The 17,114-nt window shown below is 42.2% G+C and overlaps 1 protein-coding gene across 50 annotated transcripts in view; it reads left to right on the top strand.

The window, feature by feature from the left end:
- Positions 1-16,611, top strand: part of MAP2 (microtubule associated protein 2) — a 233,749-nt gene extending 217,138 nt beyond the window's left edge. For 47 of the 50 annotated variants that reach the window (XM_085585422.1, XM_085585413.1, XM_085585424.1 and 44 more), the window contains 4 exons: positions 9,526-9,618; positions 11,096-11,177; positions 11,668-11,780; positions 12,417-16,611. In XM_085585422.1, the coding sequence (XP_085441548.1) occupies positions 9,526-9,618; positions 11,096-11,177; positions 11,668-11,780; positions 12,417-12,632 (504 nt within the window). In that variant the 3' untranslated portion in view covers positions 12,633-16,611. The remainder of the gene's footprint in view (positions 1-9,525; positions 9,619-11,095; positions 11,178-11,667; positions 11,781-12,416) is intronic. The other 3 variants (XM_085585437.1, XM_021532536.4, XM_077785166.2) reach the window with 1 other exon arrangement.
- The last annotated feature ends 503 nt before the right edge of the window (positions 16,612-17,114 follow it).

The raw sequence follows: 17,114 nt of genomic DNA on the forward strand, positions 1-17,114 counted from the left end.
CTCTTGAAATGGAAAATATAAACTCCTTCCCTCTGAATTACTATAATTTTGAAATTAAGGGGCTCCCGAGCAAAGATATGGGAGTAGGAATAAGAGTTCTTTATTAGGAAAAATAAAAATGCATTAATACAAAAAAAACCCCACTAACAGAATAGGATTTGGCACCCTGTGGGTCAGGGTGGTGGCAGCAGTCCCATTCCAGGGTGGCTCAGCCCTCCTGCAGTGCCAGCTGTGCTTCTGCTGGAGCAGGATCCTGCACAAGGGGGGAGTTTTCCTCTGGAGCTCCAGGGCTGGTGGAGATGGGCCTGGGCTCCTCTGGGAATGCAGTGGGGAAGAAAGCTGCTCCTCTGGGAATGCAGTAGGCAAAGGCTGATGTGGGGGTTCCAAAAGTGAGATTATATCCAGGTAGGAATGCTTGGCTCCTCCCTCTGGGCAGAGAATTTCCCACTAGGATGATGGAATTTTCTCAGCCATGCAGGGACACTCACTGGCCATGAACAGAAGAGATCTCCTGGAGGGAGGATTGGCTGTGGAAGAGATAAAGAAAGCTGCCCCTCCTGGTTTTAACAGGTGGCCCAATTAACAGAAGAAACTGCCCCACCTGGTTCTAGCAGATGGCCATAGAATACACACCCCAGCCACATCATCCATTTCCAGCCTAAGACAATTTGTAGCTTTGTATCCTATTATTGTATTTGTAGCCTATCTCCAGTACTTTTCCTGACCCTGCCTGACAAGCAGAAAGACAAAACACATTCTAAAGGTTCCAAGCTGGGGGTCTGAGGGTCCTATCCTATCTTGGTTCTTCCTGGGAACCAAAGTTGAGACCAGCTCTTTGAGACATATTTTTATAAACAGTTTAGTCCCTATCTAGAGGAGGGGGAATTTGAAAAGGAGTTGAACTGGGGGGATTACCTCACCAACTATGTTTTTAATTGGGGATTCTTGTCAGAAATGCTAATTTGTAAAACTTATTAAAATGTATACACTTTATGCTGTGTGTGCATCTTTGGCATTTTCCACCTGACGAATTTTGCATATAAGGATTGTGAATATAAGGATCCATAGAAAGGTAACCCCTTTTTATCACGCTAACTGTGTCTGGCTCATGATTTTAGGACTAGTGAAAATGCATCAGGACGGCAGGAGAGATTTCCCCCCCAACACACACCCCAGACCCCCATCATCATGATTTACAACCCTGCTTGCAGAGATGAGAGGGCTTCTGGCAAGTTCCCTGCCTCAGTGTCAGGGTGCAGTCAGTACAGACACAGACTGGTCTGGTTGGTGCACCAGAGCTGAGCACCTCCTGGAGAAAGGGAGGTCAGAAGTTCTCAGTTAAGTTCCCTTTGAGGTGGCATCTTATAATTCCTCCTCCTGCTGCTGTTTCACATGTCTTTGCACCACTTTATGGTCACTCATGACTGCCCAAAATCTGAAAGTCTGTAAGTTATATACTCTTGGTGCAATGGCTGCTGAGGAGTGTCTAGAAAGATAGTGGAGAGCAAGGCTTCACAAGAAGTGCAGTCTGAGCTGTTCCTCAATCCCACTCTCCTTGCAGCACATCATGTGCTTTTTCTCCATTGTAACAACATAGTTGAATCAAAACCATTTAAGCCCAAGTTAAGAGGATGTTCTTGCAAGGGCAATGATGAACATAAATGAGCTTATAAGGGCCAAACTCAGTGCCTTCCCCAGCCAGAAGCAAGTGAGGCAGCTGTACAGGGAGGTGTAGATTGACATGGAGCATGGCTGCTGCTCCACGGTGTAGCTGAGAGACTGGGAGGCAATTGTTTCCACACTGTTGGCGTCACTCATTGGAATAAGTTTGTGCATTTGTCAACTCAACAATTCAAAACTGTAAAATAAATTCATCTCTGTCAGTCTGTTTTTGTTTTCTCTGCACATTCCCAGGTCTGGGGATTTGCAAGACATTTGAAGGGATTTGTTCTGCACTGAAAATTACAAATTCACCGCTTGATAATTGCAGATCTATAAATGTGAAGAGAAATTAGGAGTTTCAGGTACACCTTCAAAACTCTGTCAGACCTCAAACCTGTAATTTTTAAATTTATGGAATTTAGAATTTTGGCTGGAAATTGCAGATTGGACAGAAATAACATCTTGCAGCTCCAGTATTCCAGCTGCACTTGTTTAAAGGAAGGCTTGCTTGAGTACAGTCTGTACAGTTAAGCCTTGAATTATTCTGGATAAAAAGCTAGATGTTCTTCCTGACTCATATTTTAGAAATATTAAGCAATCACTGCCAGCCTTTAACAAGTTTCAGAAGGGCTTTTTTGAGGAAAGGTGTTTAGTTGCTAGAAATGATCAGGGAATTAGGACAGAGTAACATCACTGCAGTACCTAACCCATCTGTAAAAAGTGCACCCTGCCTGTGAGGAAAACTGTGAACCACAATCAGGAGGCTCCCAAGCAGTCTCATGGGCTCTAGCCACTAAGAGAACTTCTACCCACTGCAGCAGCCATATGTGTCTGTCAGTTTTTTGTAGGCAGTGAGCAGCAGTGCCCTGGTTTCTGCCACTCAGATGTTCAGTCGAGGGCTGATGGTGCCACTTTCTGGAGGATTCACTATCTTTGCACCAACTACAGTTGGCATCTTAAGCAACCAGTTCCAACTCTTAGCTGGCTAACGTTAGAAAAGTCAAATCCCAGCTATGATGGTGCCATGTGGTGTTGTTCTCTCATTAATAAGTATGGGGAGAAGCTGTATTTTTTTTTCCTAGAGTAGATTGAAATTACCAGGATGTAGATTCCTGTGAAACTCTGAGTTATCCCAGCAGCAAGCTCAGCAAAGGAGGTGTTTCCAGCTGAGCTCTAAGTAGCCTAAATTTTGAGAAATAAAATGAGAAAGGTTGTTGTTTTGGGAAAAATGTTTGGAGAATATGTAATCTGGATCAGAGCTGTTTCATCTTATAACGGTGTTCCATTTTGCATGAAAAGGTTAGAAAAAGTTTGTTTTGCTAGACAGGAAGGGCAGGAAAGAAAAGAATAGAAGGTTTTATATTGCAAATGTGGATTTGAACAATAAATAAATGCTAAGGGGCATATCTTCTGAATGTTGGGAAAGCCAGCTTGCATGAAGAGATGACTGCAAGATATTTTTGAACTTGAACTGAAAACCTAATTGTCTCCATTATGCTGGAGAAATTCCAGAGGTAGTGGCTCAAAACTCATCTCTTCTCAAAGACTTGAAAACTGATACCTGATGCTCAGCGCTTGATACTTGAAGCTAATATTACTCTTTCCATGAGTAGGAACCGTTGTGCCAAAAATTTAAGTAATGGATACTGAATTTTAGCAAAATCTGTTAATTTGGTTGTTATTGGGGTGATGTTATTGTTAAAGGGAGTACTAAACCAAGGATTTTGTGTTTTAGGTGAATTAATTACACTCCCAGGATTTTATAATTCGGTGTGAATCTTCAATACTTTTTTACAATTATTTTGATCAGCTCCTCAGCTTTAGTGAGGAGTGTGATTGCAGCATATGCTACAGTTCATCTGACAGGGATCTTGCACTTCCTTGATCTCTGTTAAATTCACCTGTTGACTATTGACTGTAAACTCTTTGGCATGGAAAATGGAAATTTAATTTTGTACTTCGAGCATAATTATGCAGACCCTCTAAGTATTTGTCCATAGGCCTTTCCTCCCCTGATTGGTAGGGACATGCCCTGTTCAGCATGGCTATCTTGTTAATTACTTTAGTACCGTGATGTGAGGGTAGGTATAAAGAAACTTGTCAATCAGCCACTCTTGTCCTGTGCAAGGATTCAAGACTTGGCTGATCACAATATTATCTGCTCAGTGTCTGCCTCTCAGTATGCTTTTAAAAGTCAGAAATGACTGTACCTTGCTCAACCTTTACTAACAGGGTGAGAATGGTACATTATTTTGCCTATGTCTAACACAGCCTTTTACTTTGAATATCACTGGCTTCTGGACTGGCAGCCTTGCTGGTGTGTGTATCCACTTATTCCAGGAGTGCAAAGGCTGAACATCATCACAAGCCCTGTCTGTAGGCGTGGAAAATCTGAGGCACAGTCTTTCTCTTCAAGGACTTTACTAGGCCAAATAAATACCCTCTGTCTCCCTTTCCTCTCCCTGTAGCCTCTGGCAGAAAATGAAGATTAATATCATCTGTTCTTGGCAGCAGATAAATTTGGAAGCACTTTGAGCTCTCTCTTGATTCTAATCAGTTTTTAACCTTACTTCATGTGTAAGATCAATTCTTGTCTCACTTAAATACCTGTTTTAACCTGGAGATCAAACACTGAAATAATGTCTAGTTCCTGGGATATAGCTTAGTCAAAGTGTTGTGGTAAATAGAAGGAATCTTTTCTTTTTGATAAGCTATTTGGAGTCTGGAAGCTTTTCCCAGTGTCACAGCTCCACAGCATGTTCAAACAGCAAGTAGAGCCAAACTAGAGTATTTTTAAATGCTTTAGGCAGTATTTGTGGCAGAGCCTCTCCGAGGCCCTAATTGCAAAGCATGGAGAACATAAGCCATCATTTCCTTGGAAGAAATATTCAGAGCCTGTAATATCATCAACATCACAATTTTTGTTCTTCAAATATCTGTTTCAATGTATGCCAGTGTAGTACGCCACAGAAGGGAAGCTGTTTATGGAGTCTGCCCAGATGTTGATAAGTTAGGGGCTTTTCCTCTTCTTGTGAAAAGCATCTGAACTGAATTATTCTAGGCAGCAATGGAATATAATTCTTTCTCTTGCATAAGCAGCTTTTGGACATTGGTGTTGTCTTTAGCAGTGAATTAAACTGCTAAACACAACTGAACTAAGTTCTCTTAGGAATTTCTCTGCCTTCCTCTCAGTATTTCTACAAATTCCTGCTCATCATGAACACAGTGGTGTAGTGCTGGCAGAGGACCTGCAAACTGTTGTACAGGGAGTCTTTGAAATCCAACTCATATTCTGGAGGCATATATCTGGCTGGAAAATTCACAAGTATTGTGTCTCGTAGCCTGTCTTCTTCTTGTGCCAGCAAGCTTAACCCAAAACTATTCCCTGTGCTCTAGTGTAGATGTTTCCCTTAGACCACAACCCCCAGCTGCTCTGATGGTCAGTCAGGCCACTGAAGGAGTAGGAAGGGAACTAGCTAACTCTGCTGAGTGCAGAGCAATATATGCCTCATCTAAATCAATTCAGAAAAATACCTTCAATACTTGTTCCCCTTGCAGGCTGTGCATAAATGCTCCACATTGCCCTGAGCTCTCACAGGCAGCATTCCAGCTGCATGGGTGGGTGTTGGAGTGCACTCTCCCAGTCCTGCTGGGGACTCTCTGGAAGCAGTGGGAGTCACTGGGGCCATGCTGTGTGCATGTTGGCACACAGTCTGCTTGGGCTTCAGTTCTGGACCACTGCTCAGGAGTCATCAGAAGACTGAGTGAGGGGAAGGCCTGTCAGACTTCCAGGGCTTCAGACAGAAGCCAGTTTTCTCTTGGGCAATACGCTTTTGTGGCAAGAATAAACATTGCATTGTTTGTAAGGCTTTAATTTTCCACTGTGGTTTAATTACACAATTATGACAAGAGCTGAGGAACTCCAACTTTATCTTAATCCAAACACTGACTTCCAGGCCCTTTCCAGCATAACTGGGCAAGCCAGTATCACATCAGAAGAGAAGGTACCCACTTCATACTGGCAGGTCAGAACGTGGGTTACAAGGGACTCTGTCATGACATTATCATGTTGGGATTTCAAGAGAGTGTGAGTAGAAAGCAGTCCTGTTTATGCCACAGACTTTCATTTTGCCACACACAAAATGTTCCCTTTCCTGAATGAGAGCATGAGCAGGCTAGATCTTTCATTATTATAAGTTTCATTTAACTTTCAGCACAAGTGAAGTGCATATATGTGCATCCCTAGCACACCTCCACCCACACACAAGATGTACACACACATTTGGAACACAGAGAACCTTCCTGGTGAGTCACTGTGTTTGTGCTGCCTCAGTTGCAGGCAGCTGCATCATCTAATTCCTTTCATCAAATGCCATCGTGAAAGTTTGCCATTTTCTTGTAGCTGTGCTCCCTCACGTGGCAGTTCCAGAGCCTCCTTGCTCTGACAGCTAAAGATTTCCCTCCAGATGCCAGCTTCAAATGATTCATAGTCAGTTTACATTCTTTGTTTGCAAGCCAAAGTTTCTCTTTAGCCTAAATGGTTCCTGTCCCTTTCTGGTAAGCTCCCTCTCCTGATTACAATCTGATTCCTCAAACAAAACTCCTCCTGCAGTCACACTGGCTGGCTGGCAATCTCAGCCTTTCTCAGCTCATTTGGAACTTGCTGGACAATTTCAACCAATGCTGCTGGCAAGGGAGCAGTGGTGAGAAATACAGGTGGTCCCTCCACACGGTGATGGTTGTTGAGAGAGTATGGAACAGGGACTCAGCATCTAACACCATCATTGGGATAAAGGCAGTGAACTCAGCCCTTCTCCACAATCAGGGACAGCAAACACTTGGCTCATTGTGTATTAGCCTGTCTGCCCAGTCTAGCAGAAGTGGGAGAAAGCTTGGGACAAAATGCTGGCTGGAAGTGATAGGGCTTGCTGGAGTAAACATGATGGATGAATTAAGTAAGCAGTTTAAGCCTTTACCTACAGGAAACAAAGCCCTGTTCATTTGTGGAATAACTAGTTATAGAGAGTGGTTATGATTTAAATATGTGCAGGGATACTGATACATCCCAGGAAAGGGAGAAACAAAATATCAGGGAAACCTGAATCAGTTCAGTTCCTCCCTGTGCTAGATGAGCAGCAGAATGCATGCATGTCCCTCAGCTCTCTCCAGCCCTCAGCACAGGACAGAAATGATGCATTGGTCTCCTGCTGGCCCTGCCACACAGGGGGATATTTCACCCAGTGAGATGGAGAGATAATTGAGATGATTGGTTCTTTATATATCTGCTAGCCGGGTCCATGGGCCATGAGACTCATGAACTGTCAGACTTTTGAGTGCAAATCAGCCTTTAGGCACTTGATCAAAGGCACCCTCTCAACTTTTCACCTTGCTTTGGCTCCATTTTAAGCTACAGGCCCCCAGTGCAGAGGTCTTGCCATGACCTGTAAGTCAGCATTTTTGGAGCAGATGAATCCCTGTGGCCATAGCTGAGAAGTGCTGCTGATCCATCACTGAGAGATGTGCTCAGAAAGTGCCAGGAACGCTTTCTTTCTGTTTTGCCCAGTTGTGTCTGGCCAGAAGCTCTCTGAGAACCAGATCTGAATACACATCTGATGTGTGTTTCTGTAACTGATGTGACATGTGTCTCATATAGTACATTTTTAAGCAAATATTAGATTGAGAGAAAGCACAAGCATGAAATTCCAAAGGCATTTGCTTTCATGTTTTAGGGTACATTGGTTTATTTGGACAGATAAGCAGATGGGAGGGGGAAAGACAGAAATCAGTTTGACTATTGAAGATGCCCTTCTGAAGGTGACCTACCAGTTGTGTGGGGTTGGCTGCTGCAGTCATCACTGTTGTTGCTGAGTATGCCATCACACCAGATCTTTATCAGTTAAAGTGAGGTTTTTGCTTTAAACTAAAATATTTAAGTTAAAAATAATCTTAACATTCTTGATTTAGTTGTTATATGCAATAAGAAAGATCCATGGAACAGCTTGCTATGAAGACTTCTTCATATTAGCTGCAAATAGTGACCCTCTGAATATTTCTTCTGAGAGTTTACTGGATTTAAGTTCAGGGTGCATTCAAGTACCAGAGGATTCAACTCACTGTCTAAATGTGCTGTTATCCCCACTGCAGCAGCCAAGAGCTGCAAAACCTGATGCCCCTGTAAGAGGGCAAATAGTATTTTCCTAATCTGGGGAGGAGAGACACAGGGAGTGATTTATCTCAGATTTATCAGGGAACCTGGGGCAGTTTGGGGACCTGAAGACAGGAAGCAGAACCTTCACAGGCGTTTGCTTCCTCCCACTGACTGCTTCAGCTGCTTTGGTGCTGCTTTGTGCTCCCAAAGTGGCAAGAAGCTGCAGTAAGGAACCTCAGTGTACCATGGTCAGTGTGCATTTCCCTTTGTCTGAACTTGTAGGTTTACCTACAACAGTAGCCAACAGGGCTGTGCTAAGTAATCTGCCAGTGAAGGCTCTATAATTGCCATTTAGCAAAATACATAGTAACCCAAATTCTCTGGCTTTCTGTACAGGAAAGAGTTTGATTTCTTATTATATATTAATACATAAAAATAAAATCCAATGTTGATTTCATACAATCCAATAAAGATTTCATATTTAACCCAGAGAAAGAATATACTACATGGGTGTCACTCTGATGCAAAGAATGCAGGTGCAGCCTTGGATAGAAAAACCTTCTCACCCACCTGAAAACTCTTACTACTGATAAGCACAACCCCTGCTCTTGCTCAGAAATAAAGCTGAAAATGATATTAGTCAGGTGTGCACCCAGTTGTCCCTGCACTAGCCATTGCCATGCAGCTGCACATCATTCCCTGGTACAATTATTACAATTATTTGTACAATTATTGGTGGCACCTGAGTTCTGCCAAGTAGAGGAGCTGCTTTGTCATGGGGTCAAGCACAGGACAGCACAGCCTGCCCTTGACAGAGTTTGCCTCCAGGCACTGTCCAATGCCTGCAGTGGCTAAAGTAACATATTAAAAATGTGGATTCCTGGCATGTGGAAGGGAAGCTGGCATCATCAAGAGAAAAGCAAAAATCTTACCTTGTTGTATGAAGAGACTAAGAGCACAGGGGAGAAGCACAGTACTGCTAGCACTAGAAGGTAATTGTGCCCAAATCTTGTACACCAGATTTCTGGCAGGCACCAGAAATCACAAAGTAGTGATTGTAGCTCTAGGTTTCCAGATGCTGTTGTTTTCTGTTTTGCCCTGTAGTAGATGGCAGTAAAGAGAGGGAGCAGTACAGAACTCTGATTAATTTAAGTAATTTTGTTGCTCCCCTTTCATGGCATGCTGAGGTCTGTTTTATGGATGTAGCTGCTGTTACAGCTGTATGGCAGAAAGTGGGTTTAAATACCTGAGAATTTCAGCCTGTGCTGGCTGGATCTGGGATTTTCTGCATCAAAGACTGGCGTGCTGAGCTGTGGGGAGGTGGGTTCCCATCTTCTTATGACCAGTTCAGCAGAAATACTGAACATCACTCAATAGACCCTAGGACAGGCTGTCCTAAGACTAGGCCCAGTCCAAGCAAGCATGGAGTTCTTTAAACTTTTCAGGGAAAAGCCACCTCTCATACATCCCAGTATAGAACTGTACCCTTTGTATTTCACCACCACTTTGTGAGGTAGAAAAAGAGCAGCGCAATATATTTACAGATGCTGTGTGAGCATACAAAGCACAGATATTGACAGAGTTTATTTTCTCACATTTCAAAACAAGTGTCAGAAGGAGTCACTGTAGGAGGCAAATTACCCTGGTTTCCTTGTCCTGCACCCCCAACTGAGTGTGTGTATGGTATGTAGTAAGTTGCCTCCAATTCCTTTTAGGTTAGGATTTTAAACAAGAAGATCGATTTTAGCGATATTCAGTCCCGGTGTGGTTCCAGAGATAACATCAAACATTCTGCAGGGGGAGGAAATGTAAGTAATGTGGACACCCTGTGAACAGGCGCTTCCACTGTGGTGAAGCACCTCACACAGGCAGAACCCTCTGTCTCCCTTCCTCTGAGCACTGCTTTCCTTCTTGCTGCTGTTTCACATTCAGTTTGACTACCACGTCTGCTAGTCGAGTGAGCCCTGTGTATGCAGTGGTGGCCTCCTGATCTTATCCCACAGAGCACAACACATTTTCAGAACTTGTACAGGGAAAGGAAATGATAAAAGAAGGGTTATCTCTAAATGCCCAAGTGAAAGTCAGTGGTTCAGTGCCTTTCTTTCATGGGAGCAGCCCAAGAAAGTAATTTCCAGAAAGAGAGTGCAGCTCACAGTGGGACTCCAGCCTCCCCGTTGGGCATTTTGTATGCATCAGTCCTTCCTCAGCTAACCTTTCAATTATGTGCATTCAGCAGAGGGGAAGAAGGAAAATAAAACAGAAGGGCAAAGAAAGCTTGGAGAAGAGAGGGTGTGATGAGCCAGTATGCTGAGTGCTGATGTCACAGCATTATTCCAGCATAAGAAACTGAGGTGGCCCAGAGTTTGACCAGACACCTGCTGGTTTTATTGGGCACACTGGAACAGCTTAAGGTGGCTATGACTGTCCTGATGGGAATGATCACCTCTCAGATGGGAAGAGCTGATGGTGTGGGCATGCCTGATCCAGGCAGGGTCAATAGAGCAGCCAGTGCTGGCCTAAGTCACGGTGGTGTGGTGAGCAAGCCAGTGGCATTGCAGTTACCCTGGAGCTCCTGGCTGGCCTGGAGGGCTGTGCCTCCTTGGGGCTGCCAGCTCAGTGCCTTGGCTGTGGGCTGCATCTTGGAGCTATTTGGGAGTGCAGGCAAGACGGGAGTGTCACTCTGTGGCCGTTCCCAGGCTCAGCACGGCCATGGCAAGGTGGTAGCAGGAGGAAGGAGGGTGCCTGACCTGCTGCTCTCCAGTGAGCACTGAGCCAGCTGGCTGAACCTCAGCCTGCTCAGGTACAGCTGCAGAAGGCACATGCATAGATTTCTCAGACTCTCCATAGTGGACTGACAGGAAATGCATACCATATTTAGATGCAGAAAATACAAAACAGATGGTAGAGAAAAAAGCAGCTACCAAATTATTCTAGTTGCCAGGATGCATAATTGAGACTGAAGTAAATGGGATGGATCCTGCTGTGTGCAGGGCTTTAGAGCACCCACCCTGAAAGGAGGAGGCTCAGAAACATTTTAGAAAGAACACACAAGCTGACCTCCTTTATCCTCCTCTTCATTTTGCTAATAGTAAAGCTTAACCCAGCTCTGTCATCTCCCTAGGTGGGAGGTTTCCTCCTTTGTGGCATGGTCTGTTTTCTACTAACCATTTCTCCTTTTCCAGTGGTTTGTAGAGGCCTCTCACTCTTTCTCTGCAGTGCTTGGCTTTTTATTTATTTATTTTATTCTCTTCATTCCTGTAATTTTTGTATGTGCACTTTTGACAGGTACAAATTGTAACCAAGAAGATTGACTTGAGTCATGTGACTTCCAAGTGTGGCTCACTCAAGAATATCCACCACAAACCAGGTACTGTAGGAATTTATGGGTTATGGGACAAAGCAAGGACCTAATAGTATTATTTGAACTCAAAGTCATGGATGATACCATTTTTCTTTACAGTCAAAGAGAAAAATAAATACTCTTTAGTAGTAATAGTGCATTAAACTACTTAACTGAATATATACAGACATAAAGGTGTAAGGCCACCTAGTTTAGAGAGGTGATAAAAAAATAGCGCCAAAGGATGGTGGTCTGGTATAAGATTGAAATACAGGCTGAAGTCTGAAATACTTAAGCATGTGCTTAAATCGCATGAAAACCTGTAGGACTGCAGCACCTACTTACAGTTTAAATATATGTTGAAGATTTTATATTTTACTGAACATGTAGAGCATTATTCTCCAAAACCATTAGATCTCAGCTAAAAGGGAAGTAATGCAAGTGCACTCGTGCTTCAGGTCACACTTCCTCCTGCACCATTTCAACTTCCTAATCTGTGTTTTCTTTTCCTCTGTAGGAGGTGGGCGTGTGAAAATTGAGAGTGTGAAACTGGATTTCAAAGAAAAAGCTCAGGCTAAAGTTGGTTCACTGGAAAATGCTCACCATGTACCTGGTGGTGGTAACGTCAAGGTAAATGAACAGCTGCCAGAAAAGGCTCCCACTGTGCCCCTGGCCCAATGAAATTACTAAAGCTGTAAATTCAGTGATGGCTCTGAGTTATGTAGGAAACATCTGTCTGTCCTCTTTCAAGCACACTCATACACCAATTTGTTCCCTTTGAAATTTAGAATGACCAATCTTGCATTCACATCTAAGCTGAGAGTGAAATGTCATGTAGTTTGTGCACTGTTTTTCCCCTAAAGATAAACCTTGTTTGGGACTGAGGGACAGCACAGGTATGAGCTGAGATGAGGACTCCATTGTGAAACAGGAGGAAAACATCCTGAAAGTAAGATCAATCTCACAAATATTTGAAAATACAGATTTTGAAAACAAATCATAGTGCCCATATAATGCTTCTGAAATTTGTACAGCTAGGAACTTCTCTTTAAAGCATCCATCAGAGACAGAAATGGTAAGAGAATGTAGCATAGTATGCCAGTAGCTATTAGGCAAGGTGAAAAATTCAATTTTCTAAGGAGCAAAGAAGATTTTGATCCTTCTAATAGTTTTTAAAAGTAAGCAAAATGATGCCCAAATGATGATCTAAAATGAGATAATTTAGTGAACATATAACGTGTGAAATTCTTTATTTTCCTGGAGCAGATTGACAGCCAGAAGCTAAACTTCAGAGAGCACGCCAAGGCCCGTGTTGATCACGGGGCTGAGATCATCACGCAGTCACCAGGCAGGTCCAGCATGGCCTCGCCACGCAGACTCAGCAACGTCTCATCCTCTGGAAGCATCAACCTGCTTGAATCACCCCAGCTTGCTACCCTGGCTGAAGATGTCACAGCAGCCCTTGCCAAGCAGGGGTTATGAATTTGCTCATTTTGCGTTGTATGAAGTAATAATATTTAGGCATGAGCTCTTGGCAGGAATGGGCTCAGAGCAGGTGTTACGTTCATTCTTTACCATGTCTAAAACTAAGTTACATCCCAAGACTTGTAGTTACCATACAGTTAAAAAAAAAAAAAAAAACCAAAAAAAAACCAGAAAAAAAAATAAATTCCATAGATGCAGAAATTGGCCTGACCTCCATTTATAACAGGAAGACACTGGCTTTATATGGGTATACAGCGGTATGTTACATTGGACAATTATTGTTGCTCTGCTCTGTCTTGCATGGAGTACTGTAGTATGATAAAAATGCATTTTTACCTTTCATGTGCCTGAAGGCCATCCACCTCTTTCTGAAGAGCCTTGTTAATATCCCAGGTTGCTCATTTCACAGTTCTTTTGATAGATGGGGAAATAAAAAAGAAAAGTCGCCCATTGTAAGTTATTACAAGTTAAATTAACAGTCTGCTTACCAGAAGGAAGGGCATATAGGGAAATTGAAATGTAATTTAAAAAAAAAAAAAGTTACTTTGTATAAATGAGTAGAACAAAAGTTGAATTAAGTTATTAACATTTTTTGAACCTGGTTAATTATGTCAGTGTATAGCTGAAAAGCCAATAAATTATTTAAATAATAACTAAAAATACTAGCTGAAAACATCTGAATCGTGCTTTGGGAAGTGACGTAAAAAAGCTGCTGAAAGCGAGCACTCATACCCCAACAGACTTGTGTCTGATTAGAAAAGTTGGTTAAGCAGCTAGATTTGTGTGCATACCACCAGTTTCACATTCTTTCCATCTGTTTGATACAGTATTATAGCTATATATATTTCTCTGTGGCCATTTGTGATACGCCCTCCTCATATACTTGAATATTCTACTTCTTTATTCACAGTATCTGTGTCTCTTGCACCCTTTGGTGTTGCAATTTTAGGTATGTAAAAGTAGATGTTAGCAGGGGCTTTTTTCCCTATTCATAAGAATACATTAAAAAAATTTGAAAATTGTAGCATGAAGTTGCTTTCTGTAACAACTAAAAGCCGTGACCCTGTTTTAGTGACAGATGCAAGTCTATTCTGTAATGCTAGAAAAAGGATTCCTTCCTTCTTCTCTTCCCTCCCTTTCTTCACAAAGGAATGATTTTTGTGGGGTCCAGATGTTTGTAAAAGAGTCTCCAAAGAAGGCTGAGTTTGGACTATGGATTTTTAAAAATCCACAATAATTTGGTTCTTTCTTTTGTTCTTTCTCTCTTTTCTGTCTTTCTCTCATTCTCCCTTTCTCTCTCTCTTTCTTCCTTTATTTCCTTTCTTTCCTTTCTCTTTCCCTCCCTTCCTTCCTCATCTTTTTTTTTCATTCCATAGTAACAATGAATGTTTGATTTATTATTTTTCTTTTGCTAAAGTTGAAACACAGAAAAAAAGATGTTGTTTCCACTCCTTTAGTGATGTCTCCCATGTACACACTCAGGCACTCAGGTAACAGTGATAATCATAGTAGAGATGCCTGTAAATTACAATACATGAATAAATAAAAATGAGCTCCCTAGACTGGTTGTCATAGTGATTCATCAGCTAAATAGGGAATCTTAAAATCTGAGCAAAGTGGGATTATATTGACTATAAAAAATATAAGAAAAAGTGTGCAGGAAAGATAAAAGGCAGATACACAACCAATTCTAGTGGAGTTACCTGAGAGAGCACTGGTGATGGGGATGATCCTCAGCAGCACATCATCACCTGCTGATGCCCTATGTACATGAGACATTAAGGAATGACCAGTTAACATTCTTGCAGATTGTTTTATCTATTCCTTTTGAAACCTCATAACTGAACTTTGCACTGTCAGTTGAGCTATACTTGATATATGTATCAGGTTAATGATGTGTTTTGGAAACTTTTGATCTGTTCTTTTTCCTTCTTAATTTTTATGTGTGTGTGTGTGTGTGTTGGGGCTTGGTCTGAAAAGACTCACAGAGATTTTTATGTCTGTGGAGATTCTAAAAATTAATGGCACAGGATTCCCCATCATTACATTCGGGTAGTAATGCAGTTACTGGACAGTAAATACTCAGTGGACCAAAGTGGGGTTTTGGCTAAGCTGCTACAGCAGTACCACCACAAAATAAAGTGGTTAAATCTCTCCAACTTTTACTGAATAAGAACTTCTGACAGCCCCGCACATGACATTTCTGCTGTGCAAAAAGCTTTTTCACACAATAAAGTAACTAACACTGTTTGTAAGTCAGTTGTTTCATACAAAGGACAGTGATTTTAGAACCATCCCAAGTGCAATTGGAGGATTCTGATTTCTGCCTTGTATTTGTTACACTTCTGCTTAAAGAATTCACGTGGAAACAGTGTCAAGTGAGGTGCATTAAAATCTTCTTCCCATGTTTTCAGAAAAACAACAAACAGAAAGGAAAACTGACAGTATTTGTATCACATTGCTCTGATTATGCTATCAATTAATATGAATTAGCCTTGCAGTGGTTTTTCTTTCTATGCCTTTTGCCAGTGTAGGAGAAAAGCTATGGTACTACTGAACCTCTGCTCTCTGAACCCAAGCAGCATCTCATGGGAACAGTGTTAACCTGAGACTCAAGTGTTTTTATTCTGCTTTTAAAATTGGCATAATCTAGAAAATAAGGCTTAGTTAATCCACCTATGAGTCCAAAGCTAGAGTGTGTAACACACCAAGTCATTTATTTCATGCATTAAAATGAGCTTTCTTGTTTTGACTGAAGCAAAGACCTTCTTAATCATTATCATCCTTCCATAGAAAGAATCCTAGAATGCTGTGGAGTTAGATGAAAAGAAATTTAAGAGTTTTGTGCTTTTGAATAATAATTAAAAAAAACAAGTTATGTTACATGACTCTAGATGTTCACTGAAAAGCTCATATTAATCTTAACTTTCTCAAGAAGAGTGTTCGTTTTAAAAACAACAGTTTGTAAATATGTAATGCCCACTAAAGAAGATAGAGCCAGCTTCCTGGAAACTGCATCTGTTGTGTTTCTTTTTCACACAGGCATGTTGAGCCAGCAGGTTTGTTGGGTGCCTGAGACCCAATTGTGTAACAAAGCAGAGGTAATCCAGACAAAAGGAATGGTGAAACCTTGTTTGGGTACCTAGGGGAGCACCCCAAATTCAATAATCCATCAGGTTGTAGAGATGAGAGAGTGCTTCTGCCTCATCTGCAGAGTTTTCTTTCTATGTAACCACAAGCTGAAACAAATCAAAGTTGATCATACCTCTGTCCAGCAAGACTAAAGGAAAAACTAAACCTGATGAGGAAAATTATGGGCCCACAAGGGCAATATATATTTTCACTGTACAGCAGTAAATGGAATTAATCATTCAGCCCTCTGCTATGGTACAGTAGTAACCTCATCATGACTGCTCACACGTCTAAGTTTGCCTAAATACATGACTCAAAGGGAGTCAAAAGGCAGCCTGTGTTGACTACCACATGAGCAGAAGTTTTTTCCATGCTGGACTAAATACTGTTTGAAACCCAAGTGTATGTCCCTTCAAAGGCAAATGCCTTGAAGAGTAGATCACATTAGCTGTGAAAATCAGTGCTGGTAGATTTCTAGCCTAGGTGTCTGTGAGTTCACTCACTAGTCAGATTGCTAAAGCAACTCCCTCTGCAACTCCAGCAATTCCCGCTGCAGGAAGGTAAATTAGTTTCACACTGGGAAAAGTCAAGTGTATAAAAGCCACTTCAACTTTAGCAAAGAGAAAAAGCCAACAAGTAAACAATGCTGTATGCTGGGATATCAAGGAGTACAGTCTGCTGTTACAAACCTGTGTTTTTTCTGATAATTCTAGAGCCTGTTACCATAAAAGAGGCATTTCTTGAATGGCTGGTGGTAGGTAGTTCATGTTTTTCAATCCAATTTGCAATTGTATTTGTTGCTGTATAGTGATTGTTTTGCAAAATAAACTCGCTTGTCATCTAATTGTATGTGTTAGCTTCCTATGTTTGTGATCCAGCTCCTCCTGAATCCAAACCCTGCACAACGTGCAGTACTGCCCTCAGTCTGCCCCAGAGCAGTCACAGCAGATCCAGTTGTATTGTTCAGCCAATCCCTTTCACTTTTATACAAAAGGATCAATTTTTATGGCTGGCATCCTCTTCTGCGGATCAGTATCTCCCTGCTGGGTGCAAATTTCTTCTCTGAGAAGGTGATTAGACATTGGAACTGGCTGCCAGGTGGAGTCACTGTCCCTGAAGGGGTTTAAGGACAGTCTGGAAGTAGCACTGAGTGCCATGGCCTGGTTGACAAGGCGGTGTTGGTTCATCGTGTTGGTCGGACTCGATGATCTCAGAGGTCTCGAGATGATCTTCCAACCAAACCAGCCCTGTGATTCTGTGGTCAGGACGTGTGCACCCGTGATCCAGGCCCCCGGATCAGGGACTCCTGGGGGTGCCGTGCAGCAACACCCTGCACAGAGCAGCGGA

Source organism: Lonchura striata, chromosome 7, assembly GCF_050655825.1.
Source record: "Lonchura striata isolate lonStrDom1 chromosome 7, ASM5065582v1, whole genome shotgun sequence".
NCBI lineage: Eukaryota > Metazoa > Chordata > Aves > Passeriformes > Estrildidae > Lonchura > Lonchura striata.